Source organism: Dermacentor variabilis, chromosome 4, assembly GCF_050947875.1.
Source record: "Dermacentor variabilis isolate Ectoservices chromosome 4, ASM5094787v1, whole genome shotgun sequence".
NCBI lineage: Eukaryota > Metazoa > Arthropoda > Arachnida > Ixodida > Ixodidae > Dermacentor > Dermacentor variabilis.
The window spans coordinates 133,530,250-133,548,384 of record NC_134571.1 but is presented as its reverse complement, the minus strand read 5'-3'; the positions used below and the strand labels follow the sequence as shown (position 1 = coordinate 133,548,384).

General features: G+C 45.4%; 1 protein-coding gene across 1 annotated transcript in view; it reads left to right on the top strand.

Annotated features, from left to right (window-relative positions):
- LOC142578341 (uncharacterized) overlaps positions 1–18,135 on the top strand; it is a 73,681-nt gene that overhangs the window by 29,638 nt on the left and 25,908 nt on the right. Inside the window, exons 3-4 of the mRNA XM_075687739.1 lie at positions 3,874–3,962; positions 4,489–4,532. Of these exons, the coding sequence (XP_075543854.1) occupies positions 3,874–3,962; positions 4,489–4,532 (133 nt within the window). The remainder of the gene's footprint in view (positions 1–3,873; positions 3,963–4,488; positions 4,533–18,135) is intronic.

Genomic DNA, 18,135 nt, shown 5'->3' with positions numbered 1-18,135 from the left:
ACTACGCAGACAAAGAGCAGTAGTGCACGCAAGGTAACATTTGTCATCAACTCACTGCTGCGGCACTATACATTGAGCATTACCGCTAATTCACGTCAGCGAAAACAAACAACAGAGAAAGCTTCGCTTACATTGATTCGCGCAGTGCGTGGGATCAGCATAATTTTTAGACTATGAATTTATATGCGTAATAATGGCGCTCATTAATGCAATACTGCATCCGCAGTGAGCAAAAGCGGTTGTCGTGTCCACAGTAGAATTGGTTTAAACGGCTTCAAGCACATGGCCGCTATACCGTCGCCAACTTGCGCGGGATTGTAGTAGTCAAAATAGGATACAAGTTACAGAGAAATCAGGAGGTTGATGAACGACAATAAGGGAAAAGCTTGCACAAGATCTCAGGGGAAGAAATTGACTTCTTGAGCAGCGTGATCAGGGGGTCGTGCTATGGTTTCAGCGTATATTAAAAATGCTCTAAAATATGAACAGAAGTCGACAAAAATGCAGGAATTTTAGGAAAGATGAAACCGATGGAAATTATCACGACACCATTAGCATAAATATAAAAGAGGACCTAAAAATGAGAAGCCATAATGTTGATGCTGTGGCCAAATTTCGGCACAAATAAATTGGTTGTTGAAGCAGTTCAGCTGAAACGAATGGTGCGAAATAGGGCGATAATTTCGGCAAGTGTTGAAGAGAGGTCAAGTACGTAGATCCCGTGGCCGACGCCAGCGCCCGGCAGCTGTCAGGCGACGGCACGTATAGGCGAGATGCCTGGTCTTCAGTCGTTACATTGTGATTCGGGTCTGAAATATTGGACGCCGACCCCATCACTTTAAGTACAGTGCATGCTATGGTGTCATTCTTCGGCGGTTGGTACCGATTCTCACGCAATGAGGATGAGAACAAATTCTCTCACGTGCCGGCTGTCACCTTCCTCGAACTGCCAACATTCCTTCCCCTCCGTAGTTGCTTAGTTTCTATGGGGTTCGGCTGCTAATCACGAGGTCCCGGGATCGAATCCTAGCCACGGCAGCCGTATTTCGATGGTGTGAAATGCGAGAACCCCGGAGTACTCAGGGTTAGGCGCACGTTAAAGAACCCCAAGTGTTCTAAGTTATTCCCAAATTCCCCACTATGGTGTAACTACTAATGAGATCGTGCTTTTGGCACGTAAAACCCATAATGTGTTCCGAAACATTTGTTAAGGATGTCCGTGGCAGTCGTACAACTCTTGAATACAAGTATTTGCCAGGAGTTGTGCGCGAGGTCTTTGAGTATAGGCTTTATGGCATTTGATACGTGTTAGTCTACATTGCGGCTATATTATAAAGGCGGAACGGCAACATGATAGACAAGACGGAGAAAAAACAAATCCCGCATAGACAACTACACGCTAAATATATATAGCGGTCTTCCTTCATGCATGTGCATAACTATGACAGGATGCTAGTTTGGGAAGTAACTGCAGGTACTGCATATGTGACACCCAAAAGTATAGCTGGCCGGGCGGCCAGTAAATGTGATGTAATGATACGAGTTCCTTCGGTCATAGCATGCTAACAGACGACGACAGAGAGACTGTTTGCTCAATTCTTGTCTTGACTTTTGCATCAAAGTGCAGAACCAACATACCCGTGTATATATATATATATATATATATATATATATATATATATATATATATATATATATATATATTTATATATATATATATATATATGTGTCTATATCTGTGTATATAACACTTAAGCACATCTATATTCGTAGCTGCTGCGATAGCCCATGCATGCGGATATCAAAGTCACAAGGTAATTAATTGGGGCACCTTAACGAAATCGATTGGTCAAAATAAGAAGCCGTCGACGACGGCGTCTCTCGTAGACGCTGTGCGATGTTCAGACGTGAAGAATGTGTGCCTACTGACGAAAGGCTGCCACGGATTGCTTCTGCCGGTTAACCTAGCTTGTTTACTCCGCAGCATCAAATAGAAAAAAGAAAAACGTAACTGCATCAAAAGCCCAGAATCAATCATCGCCCGACGCGGCTAAACACTCTTAGGATGATAAGTCATTTACAAGCGACAAGCGGCTACGCTTTATCAAAAACATTGATAAGTATGGCTGGACAAGCATTCTGGCGAAGTTCAATGCGCAGGGATAACTGTTAAATTTTTTTTGTTTTGGTGACGTCATCACGCGTCACCGCGGAAAGTTTGAAAAGTTTAAGGTCAGTACGCCACCTGGTGGCACTCACGCGAACTAAACCCTCGTGTCCAGAAAAGCAGGTTACGTTGTATCCGTCAGATACTTTCATAGAGGAAGATTCATTGAAGGACCGGCTGCTGTGTTATGAATAGCACTATTTGAAAATTTACGTAACGGAAACAACCGCTGCTATGAAATTATGTATTAACCTGTAGATATTGTGCGCTTGGAATACTGTGTCCTGTGCACTATTGCGGTCAGGACAAGACAGGGTCCAAAGGTATGAACTCAAAATGTGTTTGCATGTGTGTCGTGCTGTTTGCATATAATTCCATCAAGCATTGTTCCCTCGACAGGTATCGTTATTGCCTTCGCCTTCGGCGACATAGGCAACAGCTATAGGCAACAAAACTGCTCGTGTCAACCACTATTGCTACTACCTGGCTAACTTAAACAAGCTGCTTGCCATAATGTAACCATGCATTTGATCTGCGTATTTTTGCTGCAATAGTATTTATACGAAGGTTTGAAAAGTGCGTTTGCGCGGTTGCCGTTGGGAATGTCACCGTGCTTTCCCGCCATCGACGGCGCTTGCGCCTCTTGCACTCAGGAGGTTACACGACGTCCTGAATGTAGAGTTCGGCTGCAAAAACGACGAAGCGAAGTGGACGCATCGTGAGCGCTCCGCTCAATCGGCATGATGGCGGAAACAGGCCGGCGTTCAGCCTCCCACTGCAGGCAGCACTGTGGTGTGCAGGCGTAGTCACCAGCGTTCCTGCTGATGTGTACGCGTTCGTTTGAGTGGGTCAGTGGACTTGAAGCCAGAGGAGCTGAATATCTCACTGGCTACATGCTAATGGTGATGGCAGCGCCTCATCCCATGCTCCATAAAGAAGCGACGCCTGTAACGGCACTGGCGGCGCTCATACCGGTGAGCGTTGTGAGGCGCCTGGTTGCTGCCTGGGTGCGGTGACTTCTGCCCAGCAAGAGTTGGCTTGCCTGCGTTGGCATCGTGTGAGCGAAAAATTGCCGTCTGTATTCTATACGGCACTAGTTTTTCTTCTAACACTGAAGTTGCTCATACCTTGTGTTACATCCTTTACAAAGGTTTCCCTCGGAATTTTCAGAATGATAGCCAACAAGCAAATATCATGAACCAGAACAACGACAGCGCATTCCTATTATGTTAAATCTTCTCAGATTGAAATATTAAAAGTGCGAAACAATAAGGAGAATTGGCCCCACAAGTGGTCGTGTTTCTACCAGAAAGCTCGCCTCCGTGCATACCGTTCGCCGGCAGCGTTTCGTGGCAAACATTGCTGTTACATAAGCTGCATGTCCGGGAAGCGTGACAACCGGTCGGGCATGTTTGAATGCTATCGGCTTCCACTCTTGAAGGCGAAGCTTAAGCGTCCCCGAAATTTTGTATGTGTGGCGTCAGGCTCAAATTACATCTGCATGCGACGGCGTAAAGCGTTTGTACGCAAAGTGCCGCAGCAGTTCCGGTCACTGAACAGTTGTATAACTTGTGATTCAGTTTCCCAACTAATGAGTCAATCTTCATATGCTCCAAAGTAGACTTCAGGTGTGGAGGTTTTAGTTAAACATAGCATATGGTAACAAGATGAGCCCACCTGCTGGTGATACAGATCCGTTTTTGCAGATCTTCAGCATGTGGGGCTTTGGCGAGTTCAAGGTCTTCTTGTTCAGCGTGGATAACTCGCGAAAAGAAGAGTGCAAGCCGATAGAAAGGTATGGACCTCTGAGTAGCTCCATGATTAGCACAACCAATGATACTTCTGCTAAGAAGTTACCTGGAAACATGCAGACGAGAGACAGTATACATAAAATAGACAAAAGAATATCAATAAGTTACTAAAAAGCGACATCTCGTGTCAGCTCTAACTGCTACGTCATCACAGAACCGCTTCGCCTCTTTCTCACCAATAGTGCTGGTCAGTGGCAATATTACCAGCTGTATGTAACGTCAGAAATCTATTAATTTTCACCGGAGGCTGAGCTATCCATCATTATACCGCTAGTTGTTTAACAATGATAAAAAACCGTAACATTAAAATAAAAAGAATTATTTTTAGCAGGTATTTTAAAGCACCGTTTTCGTCTTGTCAGGCAGTCAGGGTCAGGCGGAGATCTTAGGAGAGTGACAGTCGGCACCGGACCTTTTATTTATTTACACCTAATAAGTACGTGAAATCCACAAAAGGAGGAAAATGCTTTGCTTTTCTATCATGGCACAACCTTTTCTCTTTTTTTTCAGATCACGGAAAGGGGAACTGCTGCCGGTTTTCCTCCTATGTTGTGGTAAGATATACTTTGTTACATGCGTTGCCTTGTCTAGTTGACTGATCTCAGGGCTACAAAACAATCTGAAAATAAATTTTTAAGCCTAATATTATCAACGTTCTACGTATAGCTGTGACCAAGCGATGCTTTGGTGTTTCAGACGTACCGGTTTTGACGGGACGTCTCTCATGGATATATGAAAAGACACGGACACACTCTTAAGATGAAGCTGTATCTCGACACCTCCTGTATGTTTACATGATAGCGGAGAATTAAATTTTCTTAGCATCTATGGGACGGACTCTTAAGAGCTCTGTTGCATTAAAAATATATATTAATCTTTATCAGGAAGCTGATTTTATTTCAGTCATTTTTTGTAATTAAACTGTAAAAATGTACGCCAACTTGTCCATTTTAATACGCTGCAAAACTTCGGTTCTTTCCCATATCTTTGCAACATTTGCCTCTTCAAGGTTGTCTGGAAGCATAATGGCTAATCGCGACATTGCATCCGCGTCCTTCATAGAAGCTCCCGGGCGATGAGCTACTTCATAATCAAATTGCTGCAGTTCACCCACCCAACGAGCTATCTTTCCTTTCAGTTCGGCCATCTTCAATATGTACGTTAGTGCTTTATGGTCTGTGTATAGATTGAGCTTTGCACCTTCCAAATATGAACAGAAGTAGCGGACGGCTTTTAAAACGGCCAGAGCTTCTTTTTCTGTTGTGATGCAGTTCAATTCAGTTTCGTCAAATATGTAGCTGTAGTATTCAACTACACACAGCTGTTGGTTTGCTGGCCGTGATGAGTCTCTCTGATATAAGACTGCTCCCGTTCCATAGTGAGAAGCGTCGGTATTCAATTCGAAGGGCAGCGCAAAGTCTGGTAAGCACAACACAGGATCAGAAGAAATTATTCCGACCAATTCTCGGTAGGCGTCATCACATTCTTCTGTCGAACAAAAGGGAAAATCCTTCTGAGTCGGTCTTGTCATACAGCGACTTTTGCGAGCATAATTTTGAATGAATGCTCAGAAATGGCCCACCAAGCCTAAAGACATGCTAAGTGAGTGTACATCATATGGCTTTGCTTGTTTTGCTATGCGAGCCACTGATTCTTCTTTCGTATTCTTCGTTCTTCCGTCCAAAACTCTGCCAAGAAATGTCTCCTTAGTTTTGCAGAACTCACCCTTCTTGAAAGTAATTGTTAGCTTAGCGTCAGATAACGCTCCGATAATATGACGCAGGTGTTCCTCATTCAGCTTTTCACTTTAGAGTATATGATAATGTCGTCCACGTAAACATTGCAGAAGCGTCCAATGTAGGGATTCAAAACAGTGTTCATCATCTTTTGAAACCAACTAGGTGAGTTTTTCTGCTTTCACGCGGCTTTGTCGTGCCCTCCATTCAATGGCGTCGATCTCTTGATGGGACTCGAGCAAAGCCTTCATAGTTTTTGGTGCTGCAGCTTGAATTTGTCGTTGCAGTTCCCGAGGTAGGCCATGTATTATGAGTGTTATAACGGATTTCAGTGGAAGTTCCGGCTCTGCAAGTTGATGTAGTCGACGCTTTTCGAAGAAATACTCCAGCACTGCGCCGGACCTATAGCGATAAGACATGTCTGGTTCCCATCGCTCAAGTGGCTTGCCACGGAATGTCGAGGCGAAGCTCTCCTTCCACGTGCTCCATGCACCGCTTTGATGTCCCGTGATGCGCAGCTAGTACCATTTCCTTGCGATGCCATTTAGAAAGGGGAGCATATGCTTCACTCTTCTTGCTTATGTGTCCCAGCCATTTTGTCGACAGGCGTATTCAAACAACGCAATCAAAGCTTCTGGATTCCCCGACAAACCAACAAAGGGTTTCACAACCTCTGTAGGAACGCTTTATTTAAGGCTCAGATACGAGACAAGAGTGTGAATCATTTCATTTTGCTGCAAAACTTGCTTTTGTTGAAGTTGAATCGCCTGAAGCATAGGAGAGGTCTCAATGGTAAGTTGTCTCTGATGCGACTGACTTCTTAACTTGCGGTAGCACAAGGCGGTTGAAAAGGGAGACTTCATGGTTTATCTGCACGGACCTTTAGTTCCTCCGAAGACATAGATGCCTATGGAGAACGATAGACACAAGCTTACCTGTCTTTCCGTCGATCAGAAGATCGATCGGGGGGTCTCCAGGGAGGGCGTACTTCGTGAAGACGAGGCTGTCTTCGGCTGGCTGAACGAAGAAGGTTACTCACATCATAGATATTTATGTATAAAGCCGACTGCGCCACAATACGCAATAAAACTGTACTTCGCAGCCTAAAGACGCAGCCTCCATTTTGTTCTATCGAACTTCTTTTTGCAGGCCGTCATATGATTGCATCATTTTTAATTTCAATAAGATTGAATCTTCCGAAACTTGAATAAACTACTCAGGAAGCAATAGAGTTGTTAACCTGCAATTTCGAAATAAAAAACAACATCCAGTTCTGTGAAATTCAGCTGCCACCACAATTAATGCCGACAAAAATGACGTTTCCAATAAACGACTAGTTCGTGAGTAGAACTTTTGCGAAACCCGTGTTAACATTGCAACAAATTTACGTCATCATCATCAGCCTAGTGACGCCCACTGCAGGGCAAAGGCCTCCCCCATACTTCTCCAACTACCCCGGTCATGTACTAATTGTGGCCATGTTGTCCCTGCAAACGTCTTAATGTCATCTGCCCACCTAACTTTCTGCCGCCCCCTGCTGCGCATCCCTTCCCTTGGAATCCAGTCCGTAACCCTTAGTGACCATCGGTTATCTTCCCTCCTCATTACATGTCCGGCCCATGCCCATTTCTTTTTCTTGATTTCAACTAAGATGTGGTTTACCCGCGTTTGTTGCCTCACCCAATCTGCTCTTTTCTTATCCCTTAACGTCACACCCATCATTCTTCTTTCCATAGCTTGTTGCGTTGTCCTCAATTTCAGCAGAACCCTTTTCGTAAGCCTCCAGGTTTCTGCCCCATATGTGAGTACTGGTAACACACAGCAGTTATACACTTTCCTTTTGAGGGATAGTGGCAACCTGCTGTTCATGATTTGAGAATGCCTGCCAAACGCACCCCAGCCCATTCTTATTCTTCTGGTTATTTCAGTCTCATGATCCGGATCCGTGGTCACTACCTGCCCTAAGTACATGTATTCCCTTACCCCTTCCAGTGCTTCGCTACCTATCGTAAACTGCTGTTCTCTTCCGAGCCTGTTAAACAATACTTTAGTTTTCTTCAGATTAATTTTCAGACCCACCCTTCTGCTTTGCCTGTCCAGGTCAGTGAGCATGCATTGCAATTGGTCTCCTGAGTTACTAAGCAAGGCAATATCATCAGCGAATCGCAAGTTGCTAAGGTATTCTCCATCAACTTTTATCCCTAATTCTTCCCACTCCAGGCCTCTGAATACCTCCTGTAAACATGCTGTGAATAGCATTGGAGATATCGTATCTCCCTGTCTGACGCCTTTCTTTATAGGGATTTTGTTGCTTTCTTTGTGGAGGACTACGGTGGCTGTGGAGCCGCTATAGATATCTTCCAGTATCTTTACATATGGCTCATCTACACTCTGATTCCGTAATGCCTCCATGACTGCTGAGGTTTCGACTGAATCAAACGCTTTCTCGTAATCAATGAAAGCTATATATAACGGTTGGTTATATTCTGCACATTTCTCTATCTCTTGATTGATAGTGTGAATATGGTCTATTGTTGAGGAGCCTTTACGGAATCCTGCCTGGTCCTTTGGTTGACAGAAGTCTAAGGTGTTCCTGATTCTATTTGCGATTACCTTAGTAAATACTTTGTAGGCAACGGACAGTAAGCTGATCGGTCTATAATTTTTCAAGTCTTTGGCGTCCCCTTTCTTATGGATTAGGATTATGTTAGCGTTCTTCCAAGATTCCAGATTCCAAGATTTCTTCGGAATCTTGGAAGAAATTTACGTAAACACACATAAATCAAATTTCTGTGTTAAATGTGCTTGACACACGTTTACAAAACTGATGTTTGTTTTTCGTCTAATGTTACGGTTTTGTAAACTTAGTGCTTCAATCCTTTTCTTCAAGTTTTAGAAAAATTTTGCACTTGTATAAAACATCTGGGGAATTTAAACAAAATTCGGCTTTCTACAGTTGCTATAATTTAACAGTCTGTCTAAAATTTAACGGCTTCTATTCTTATCAGGCCAGCGGCTCTCAAGAGGGAATTTCTGCGTTGAGCAAGCATTCTAATATAGGACAAATTCAGTTGGCCCTAGAGCTAAGGCTTCATCGCAATTCTTGATAGTAATGGTAGAAATTCAGAATCAAAACACGATGTACTAAACATTGTGGTGGAGTAGTGGAGCCTTCGGATGATTGTATCTTTTTTTAGCTAAGCTTCTCGTGATGCGCTTGTGTGTCATTACGTGAGACGCCAGAGAATATCTAAGAAGTGATCCCTGCTGTGATTTGGCTGATCTTCAGATAGGCTTTTTCCTCTGCCATGCGAACTTAATGCAGTGGTATGGATTCTAATATGGTTATCACCACCTTCCTATCCTCATCCACGCAACCTCTCGTGTGAACCTTGTTACAGCGTTTCCACGTTACGTCGAAAAAAAAATCTATCGAGACGACTACGTGCGTGCCGCAGCATGCTGTTCTCAAATTTGGCGAAAAAGTCATAAACGTGCTCCATGCTTCCCACAATGGTTCCACCATGGTTGCTTCGCATTTGTGAAAGGTTAATCTTGGTATGTTGGCGAACTTCCTGCTAGCGACGAGATATCGAGATATCGAATATCGAAAATCGCAGAGCACGCTAACCTTGGCCGCGAAGGGCCTATACCGTCAACGACATGAGTGCAGCAGCCACATCGATTACATTGCACGTGTCATATGTATGACATAAATTACTTTTTTAGGACATCTTCTTAACAGCAGTACTGCTGCCTCGCACACCCGAGAATCCGGGTTGGCATTTTTTTACACGAAAGGGTTCTATACACAGAACGCAATTATCATCCCGCAAATTCTCTGGCGTTCCCGCGAAATTACGATACTTTGCAATTTGTGCCTAAATAATGGTCAAGAAAGTAGGCATAGAAAATAGGGAAGGATCTGCTTTAATAAAGAAGTTGTTCTCTATATGATGTATACTTAATTGTAGCAATTAGGATATTTAGGTATCATTTGTTTTACTTTAATTAGGTAGAAAACGAAGCCAGCAGCCGGAACATCTGTAAGCGAAGATGGAATATAGTGCTGTTCTGCGGACGAGCCATTCAGCAAGGCAGCTGCAGGACCAAGCCAGCCAGCAGCCATGGTCGGGCAAATTTGCAAAGAATGTGTCGTTTTAAAAGGAGAGAAGGGTTATTAGGACAAATCCCGTTAATGCACCGGTTCCTGTACAACTTACATATAGGGGTTGCATTTAACAATTATTCACCAATACTCTGAGTCTTTGCACAGGCCCAAACAGCAAGTGAGTTGTGAAAATGGACATGAGTGTGGGAATGACTGGAAGAAAGAAGAAAAAGAACATGAAGAAAGGAAACTTACACAGAACAACACTAGCAAACAACATAACGAGAAACTTACTTTGTTTTCCGTGAATAAAAAAAAGAATACCATGAGATGCTCACAACAATTACAATATCGGTCGTACGATCTCACTGGTTTCAAGGTTCAATGAAACCCCATCGTGAGCACCCTTTAATAACCACATTTAACATCATAATGTAGCATATAATTAGACGTGCCACCTAGTGCAAGCATTCATCCAACACCCTATCTTGTGAACTATGCGCTCAAATGCTATAATGTGGAACAAAAATATGGCTCAAACTTTGGGAAAAGTCATCCAAAGAAACTGATTCAATCGTTTCCTCTGGCAACGCATTCCAGAATTTTTTCTGGCCCACTAAAGAAATGAATACTGGATTGTCTCGCATTGTGTGAGGTACTACCTGATGTGTTTATTATGAAAGGTTCTGGTGGAGCATGGATGGGGTGGCTGCACGTAATATCGCTAATTTATATTAATATTGTCATAATTTACCATAAAAAGGAACTTCACCAGAGCGATGCGACGTTGACAAGCGACAGTAGGCACTACTGCTTGGTTTCTAAGAGTACTTAAGCCCTTGTGTCGATAATGTTTAAAGTATGTAATCGCAGCTGTATATTTTGGATACATTCTAGTTTCTATGCGAGTTCCTTCTTGTACGGGTTCCACTATGGCACCGGTTTAACAACCACTATGCTATCATTCTCAAGAATCGGCCATGCTAGAGATTTATGCGCTGTTAGCATCACATAGAATCATGATACAGTTAGTTTTCTTCGCAAGAAACCGAGTGTCCAGAAAGCATTCTTAGATGCGTTATCTGAGCGTTCCCTTTAAACGCACTTATAAGCCTTACGCGTTATGAGGATGGGTTTGCACAAGGCTCAACCTGCGAGCGACGGTCAGAAAAGGGCACAACGCTCCTCCACTCCTTAACGAACGAAGGCGCTACGGCAGGATTTAAGTGTGTTCTTTTCTCCTTGAAGTCGATCAAATTCCGTTTAAGGTGATTATCAGCGTTAATGGAGCAGGAGGTAGGCTGGAGGTAACAAAACTTAAGATATATTGCAACAAAAATATTTACACAGTCAAATGCAGAGTTAGCAAAAGAACACAGATGCAAAACGCATAAGTAAACAGTGCCTTGCTCTTCGACTTTTTCTTAAGTTAGAGCCTAGGACAACTGTCACTACATACGACAAACCGAGTCTCACAGTTCTACCACTAAGTGGTTACGGCCTTGAGTAGCGTTGCATCGTACGGAGTCTTACTGATCTATCAGGTTTATTGATTACAGCCTGGACTGCGGTACAAGCACTTCGTCTCGGTTGTTATAGGTGAAAGAGACAAAGGGCGGTAGGACCGTTAGCCCATCCCACAGAAGCAGTTGCCAAAGAGAGTTGAAAGTTTGCTTAATCCACAACACAAAGGGCTGGCCTAACTCACAAAAATAAATGTATTGAAAAACACGCCCGCTTTCCTTCTTCTCACAACTTCGTTACCCTCTCCTCTTTTCACGTGGTCAGTGACAGGCTCAGCAAACACGCCAGGCACGCGCGATTTTTTGAGGCTATCTCGAACCTCAGCGGCGTTTCTAGCCAGCAGGGGGCTCGGGCGCTGGTGTCACAACACTGCGTACCGCAGTCCCCCCTCAAGGTTCTTCCGCGTAGAAAAATAATGAGCGTTGGCGGCATCCGGACTCGGTGTGCTCGAGACGACGTTCAGCGAACGTGATCTCCGCATGCCCACCGCGCCACTACCTACGACGCGCACTGCAAGTTGTCACTCGACACCACGCGGGCTTTTCTCAGCGTTCAAAACAAGATACACGTGGTTGCCGCCCGGACGCGTAGGGGAGCGGACCCCCGCTCCGTACGCGCACATGTGGTCAAGATTGCTAGGCCCCTCTAAACCTCGGCGGCGTCTCTAACTAGCCGGGGACTCGGGAGCCGGCGCTGCGACACCGGGTACAGCCGTCCCACTCGAGGTATGTCTGCGTGAACCTATTATGACCATCGGGGGAATGCCAACCCAGTGCGCTTAAGACCGCGTTCTCCGCGTCCGCACCGCGCCCCGTCCCCTCGGCGCGTCCCGCGGCTCGTCATCCGACACCTCGCGGGCCATCAGACCCCTCAAAAACAAAAACGGTTGCTGCCCGGACGCACTGGGGAGTGGACGACTCCCTATTCCTAAGATACGTGGGCAACTCACGGCACTGCCAAAGTATATACAAAACAATCCTGCAGCCCTACACCGCCCATTCTGCATATTCGAGGGATGACCGGTCTAACACATTCCCCCTAAAGAGTTTACTGGGCTGATTTTCACTCAGTGATACGATAAATAAAAGCCGCGATTACATAATCAAACTTTCTAACCACACCATGGCCTAATTACATCAACAACAACAAACCAACCTGCAAAATAACAAAGCAAGAAGAGATGAAAAGAAATACACAATACATGTCACCAAACAAGCGCACGATTGCAGTTCCAAATCATCACAGCACTCTAGTGTCTCTCTAGCGCCGGGTGAGGAGGAACATTCATGCCCCTCCAATTGGCATGGCACTATAGTATTACGATGGCTTCCATGAGTAGTTGTGAAGCCTGTACAATGCATCCGCGTTATCATTGCTGACACACTTCCTATGTTGCACTGCCACGTGATATTGCTGTAAAGCCAGCACCCATCTTGTCCGTTCTGCCCCGCGTGGAGTCGAAGTTGCAAGGTGCAACAACGAATTGTGGTCTCAAAAAAACGTTTAATATGGTACCAAAAATCCAGAAGTCAAACTTTTTTAAGGCTCGTATATTAGCAAACGCTTTCCTCTCAATTACCGACCAATGCATCCTAGTCGGCGTGAAGAGGTGGCTTGCTAAGGCAATAGGCCTCTCCTTTCCCTCGGCTGTCATTTGCGCCAAACAAGCGCCCGCTGCCGTAGCTGATACGTCTGTGAAAAGCCAGTAGGGTTCAGATGGCTCCGGAGTGCTGAGCACCACGACCTCGCACAGGGACTGTTTCAGTGCCTCAAATGCCGTCTGAGCTTGCCCTGGCCAGGGTATGCTATTCGGTAGCGCTTTCTTTCTTAACCGCGTGAGCAGGTTCGCCACCTCTGCATATTCTCTGACGTACTCTCGATAGTAGCGGCACAGTCCTAGCAGGGTGCGTAGCTCCTTTTTAGTGCGTGGTGGCACCAGATTCTCAACTGCAGCTGCTTTCTTAGGATCTGGTGCGTGCGACCCTGAACCGACAATATGCCCGAGGTAATGAATGTGGGATTGTGCAACCTAACACTTTTTCGGACTGGCTTTCAGCCCAGCTTTTCGTAGGACCTGAAGGATAGTGTCCAGATGCTTTAAGTGCACCTTCCATGTGCTAGAGAAAATAGCAATATCATCTTACTATGTCGTGGCGTACATCTGATACTGCGATAAGAGCTTGTTCACCATTCTCTGAAAGCTCGACGCTGAATTTTTAGCCCGAACGGCATCACCTTCCAAGCGCACTGACCTTCATGCGTTGCAAACGCGGTGAAATTCTGACTCTTCTCTTCCATCGGCACCTGCCTGTACCCGCGCCTAAGGTCGATCACCATAATGAACTGTGCTCTTCCCACTCTGAAAATCAATTCTTGAGGATTCATCATAGAGAACGCATCCTCTTTGGAGACGGCATTTAGCTCGCAGTAATCTACACACATGTGGATTGTCCCATCCTTTTTCCCTACGCATACTACCAGGTGCGCAAATTCACTTTCAGTAGGATAGCTGAATTTCTAAGCCAAAAGTTCAATTTGCCGGCTGACTTCCTTTAATAGCTCAGGTATCTGAGAAGGGACCGTCTTCCTTGGCTGGTGCCCTGGTTCTAATTATATCCTATGTTGATCCACATTTGCCGTGCCCGGAATGCCGTCGAAGAGTGCTCGATGCTGTTGCAATACCGCTTCTATTTCCGCCTGCGAATCGGCATCAAGATGAGCAACCTTTTCGCTTGTCAGCACCAACTCTTCGCGCCTTATAGACGTAGGTTGTGGAGCATATTCCACCTCACCAAAGTCGTGGTCTTGATCGAAAACGACCCCGATATGAATGACTCTTGCATAGTATGGTCGAATGTAGTTGGCGTGAACACTTTTCACTTTACCCCCTACTGTTTCAACCCGGTAAGAATGCCTTCGTTCACATCCAAGCACTGTGAGCGGACCCAGCTACTTAGAAGCCATCTTACCTTTCCGATCGCTGTCGAATACCAGCACTTTGTCGCCAAACTTAAAATCTTTGTGTCTAGTGCTGCGATTATAAGCACTAACATTGCTGTATGAGAGCAGCATTCCGGGCAAGTTGATAATCCATTGCCTAAATGATATTGCGCGACATAAAAAAACGACACGGACGTGAAAGAAGACGACACACCAAGCGCAAACTTTTAACGAAGTTTATTGTGCCACTGCGTCATTTTATACATGGCAGGCAACGTAGATCGCGCATGCGCTTACACGGAAATGAAGTGCGAAGTCATGTAACATGGTTACGTGTCATGTGACGCCGCGTCCAAGTAACGTAATTCTTTTTCTGTGAGAGCCAGAGACGGGAAGCTAACACACGCATCACCCAATTTCGCGATCATCTGCGCTTCAGATATCTCACGGATGAGCTGCGTTCTGCCACGGGAAACAATCGTGCATTGATCCTCAAGAGGCTTGCACCCATGATCGCGACAGTGGATCGCCAAGAAACCATCTGAGCCGTTTTTTACATTGTTGCTGTGTTCTCGGAGCCGATCATTGAGGCAACGCCCAGTTTGTCCGATATATTTCTTCCCACATGAAAGCGGGAGGTTGTACACCACCCGGTGTGCACACTCGACAAGCTTTTTTCGGTGATGCTTTCTGCACTTATCGGAAGGGACAGCATTTGGATCAGTCAGCCTGCAAAGCTTGCCGAGCTTGTCGGGAGCAGAAAAAACAGCTCTTACGTTCGCCCTTTGGGCTATCTTGTTCAAGTTGTGGGATATCCCGTGCATGTATGGTATGACACTTACTTTAGGGCGTATACAAGGAGGGGCATCCGCAACTGACTTCTGCGTGGTGGATCGCGTTTCTCTTAAAATGCGTTCCGCGACAGACACTAGCCCCACCCTAGGATATCCAGCCAGGGACAACCGTAAAGTTTGCGCTGCTAAGCTTGCGTCCACAACATGACAGCAAGACTTGGTAAGGGCATTCTTGAAGCACAAACTGATAATAGCCCGCTTAACAAGCTTTAAATGTGCGGACGTATACGGCAGAAGTGGTTTGTTGGCTCGGGGCTCATACGACCAACACGTGCGGCTGTCCTGAAAGTTCAGGCGAAGATCAAGAAAACGAAGAGACCTATCAACCGGCATCTCATGAGTAGTTTGAAGGGGGGCTAAGCACTTCTGAAACGTTTCTAACGCTTTCTTACTTTCCAGAATGAAGGCATCAGAAGAGCAGTCAAGGAAAATTAAAAAGTCATCAACGTATCTAAATGTTTTAAAAACTGCAGTGCCTTGCACTTGTAAAGAAATTTCACGGTCTAAACAGGATAAAAACAAGTCACTAAGAATGGGAGCAATGCAAGAGCCAATACAAACTCCGCTCTTCTGCAAAAAACATTGGTTATCCCAAGTGATAAAGGTGGAATTAAGATAAATCTGTAAAAGTTCTAAAAATTGACTGCAAGACATGCCGGCCTCATTCTGGAAGGAAACAGCACCATACTTATCAATACATTGCTCGACACAGGACAGTACGCTTCTATGCGGCAAGGAATAATAAAGATCCTTTACATCAATAGAAAACGCCTGAAGACCACGGTCAGAATGTGACTTCAAAAAATCAATCACAGTATCTGAGCTCTTAACGAGGAAAGGGTCGCTGACAGGCAGAAGGCCCAACTTTTTTTGTAAAAACACCCCCAACGGCTTTTGCCAAGTATCGATTTCTGACACAATAACCCGTAACGGAACCCCGGGTTTATGCGTTTTGGCACTGAAGAAAACTTGTAGATGATCTCGCTTGCTGTTTTCAAAAGCCTTGGTTAATTTTTGCAGATTAAGTCTGTTGCACATGCGCTTTGCCACAGCCTTCACCTTGGCCAGCGACACCTCCCTATGACAGTTAAACGTGGCACTGATGGCTTCTAGAGCCTTGGCGTTAAAGTCTTCAGCAGGTAACACATCAAAACCGCCTTCTTTATCGGCAGGAATTACACACAGCGAACTGTCCACGAGTGAAGAGGCCACCCGTTTCACCGAAATCCTCGCCTTCGGTTGCTTGCACCTTTGAAGTGCATCCACACCTTCCGATACGATATTGCCCAAAGGGCGAACGTAAGAGTTGTTTTTTCTGCTCCCGACAAGCTCGGCAAGCTTTGCAGGCTGACTGATCCAATTGCTGTACCTTCCGATAAGTGCAGAAAGCATCACCGAAAAAAGTTTGTCGAGTGTGCACACCGGGTGGTGTACAACCTCCCGCTTTCATGTGGGAAGAAATATATCGGACAAACTGGGCGTTGCCTCAATGATCGGCTCCGCGAACACAGCAACAATGTAAAAAACGGCTCAGGTGGTTTCTTGGCGATCCACTGTCGCGATCATGGGTGCAAGCCTCTTAAGGATCAATGCACGATTGTTTCCCGTGGCAGAACGCAGCTCATCCGTGAGATATCTGAAGCGCAGATGATCGCGAAATTGGGTGATGCGTGTGTTAGCTTCCCGTCTCTGGCTCTCACAGAAAAAGAATTACGTTACTTGGACGCGGCGTCACATGACACGTAACCATGTTACATGACTTCGCACTTCATTTCCGTGTAAGCGCATGCGCGATCTACGTTGCCTGCCATGTATAAAATGACGCAGTGGCACAATAAACTTAGTTGAAAGTTTGCGCTTGGTGTGTCGTCTTCTTTCATGTTCGTGTCGTTTTTTTTATGTCGCGCAATATCATTTAAGGAAAACATTGCGGTCATGACGTGTTGTACTAGTTAGCTCACCAATACTAGCAGCGGTCTCAAATTGCCCCCGAAGTTGTTGTAATTACCTAGCGGAGTTCTCCCTTAAAGTTGCAGGTACTGTCAGTTCTCCCGTCCATGTCCGCTGTAGCATTCGAAGCGATACCGTGGGCTTTCTTCCATACAACAAAGGGCACGGAGCTACTCCGGTAGCCTCATGATGAACTTTCCGATAAGCCTACAAAACAAGCGCGATCAATTTGTTCCAATTCTTGGAATCTCTTTGAATGACATGAAACAACATGTTTTTCAAGACCCTGCTCCATCTTTTTACAACTCCTTTACTCTCTGGGTGTTCTGGGGTTGAGAATCTTGGTGCGCAACCTAATTTCTCGAGCATCGAATGTGTGAGCTGTGATTTGCAATTAGTGCCCTAGGCGGAACAGATACTTTCCAGAACGCCAGCACCACTGAAAATTTCAATCAAAGCGTCTTAAGTTGCCTTAGCTGTCAGAGAGCGCAGTGGGACAACCTCTGGCCACCTTGTGCAAATGTTCACAAAGCATAGCGCGTACCTATAGCCTTTCGCTGACGGTGTGTCTAAGGGTCCAATGATGTCTACGTTGACAATTTGAAAAGGGTGCTCTGGCCTAGTGAGAGGAGTTATAGGTACTCCGTCCGTGCGGCGCCTGCCAGAGCGAATTTGACAATCATGGCATCAACGACATACTCTAATACCTCCTTCTCCATGCAAGGCCAAAAAAATTTTACCTAATGCATGCTTTGATTTTCTTTGGCCCTAGGTGCCCTCCGCATAGTTACTGGTAAGCTAAACACATCACCTCACTGCGCTTGTATTTGGGAACAACTAAGTGTCTCACTCGGGTGCCCACTATTGAGTCTCAGTGGTATAAGAGTCCATCAGAGCCGAACATGCCGGAATTCCCACTTCGATCATGGTCCCAACCTTTTTTTAAGGCAGCGTCAGCAAACAGCTCTGTGCGGAACTCTTTTCTCTGGCTTAATGACTCATACCTCTCTTCCTCAATTAGCTCAATTTCACCAGAAACACC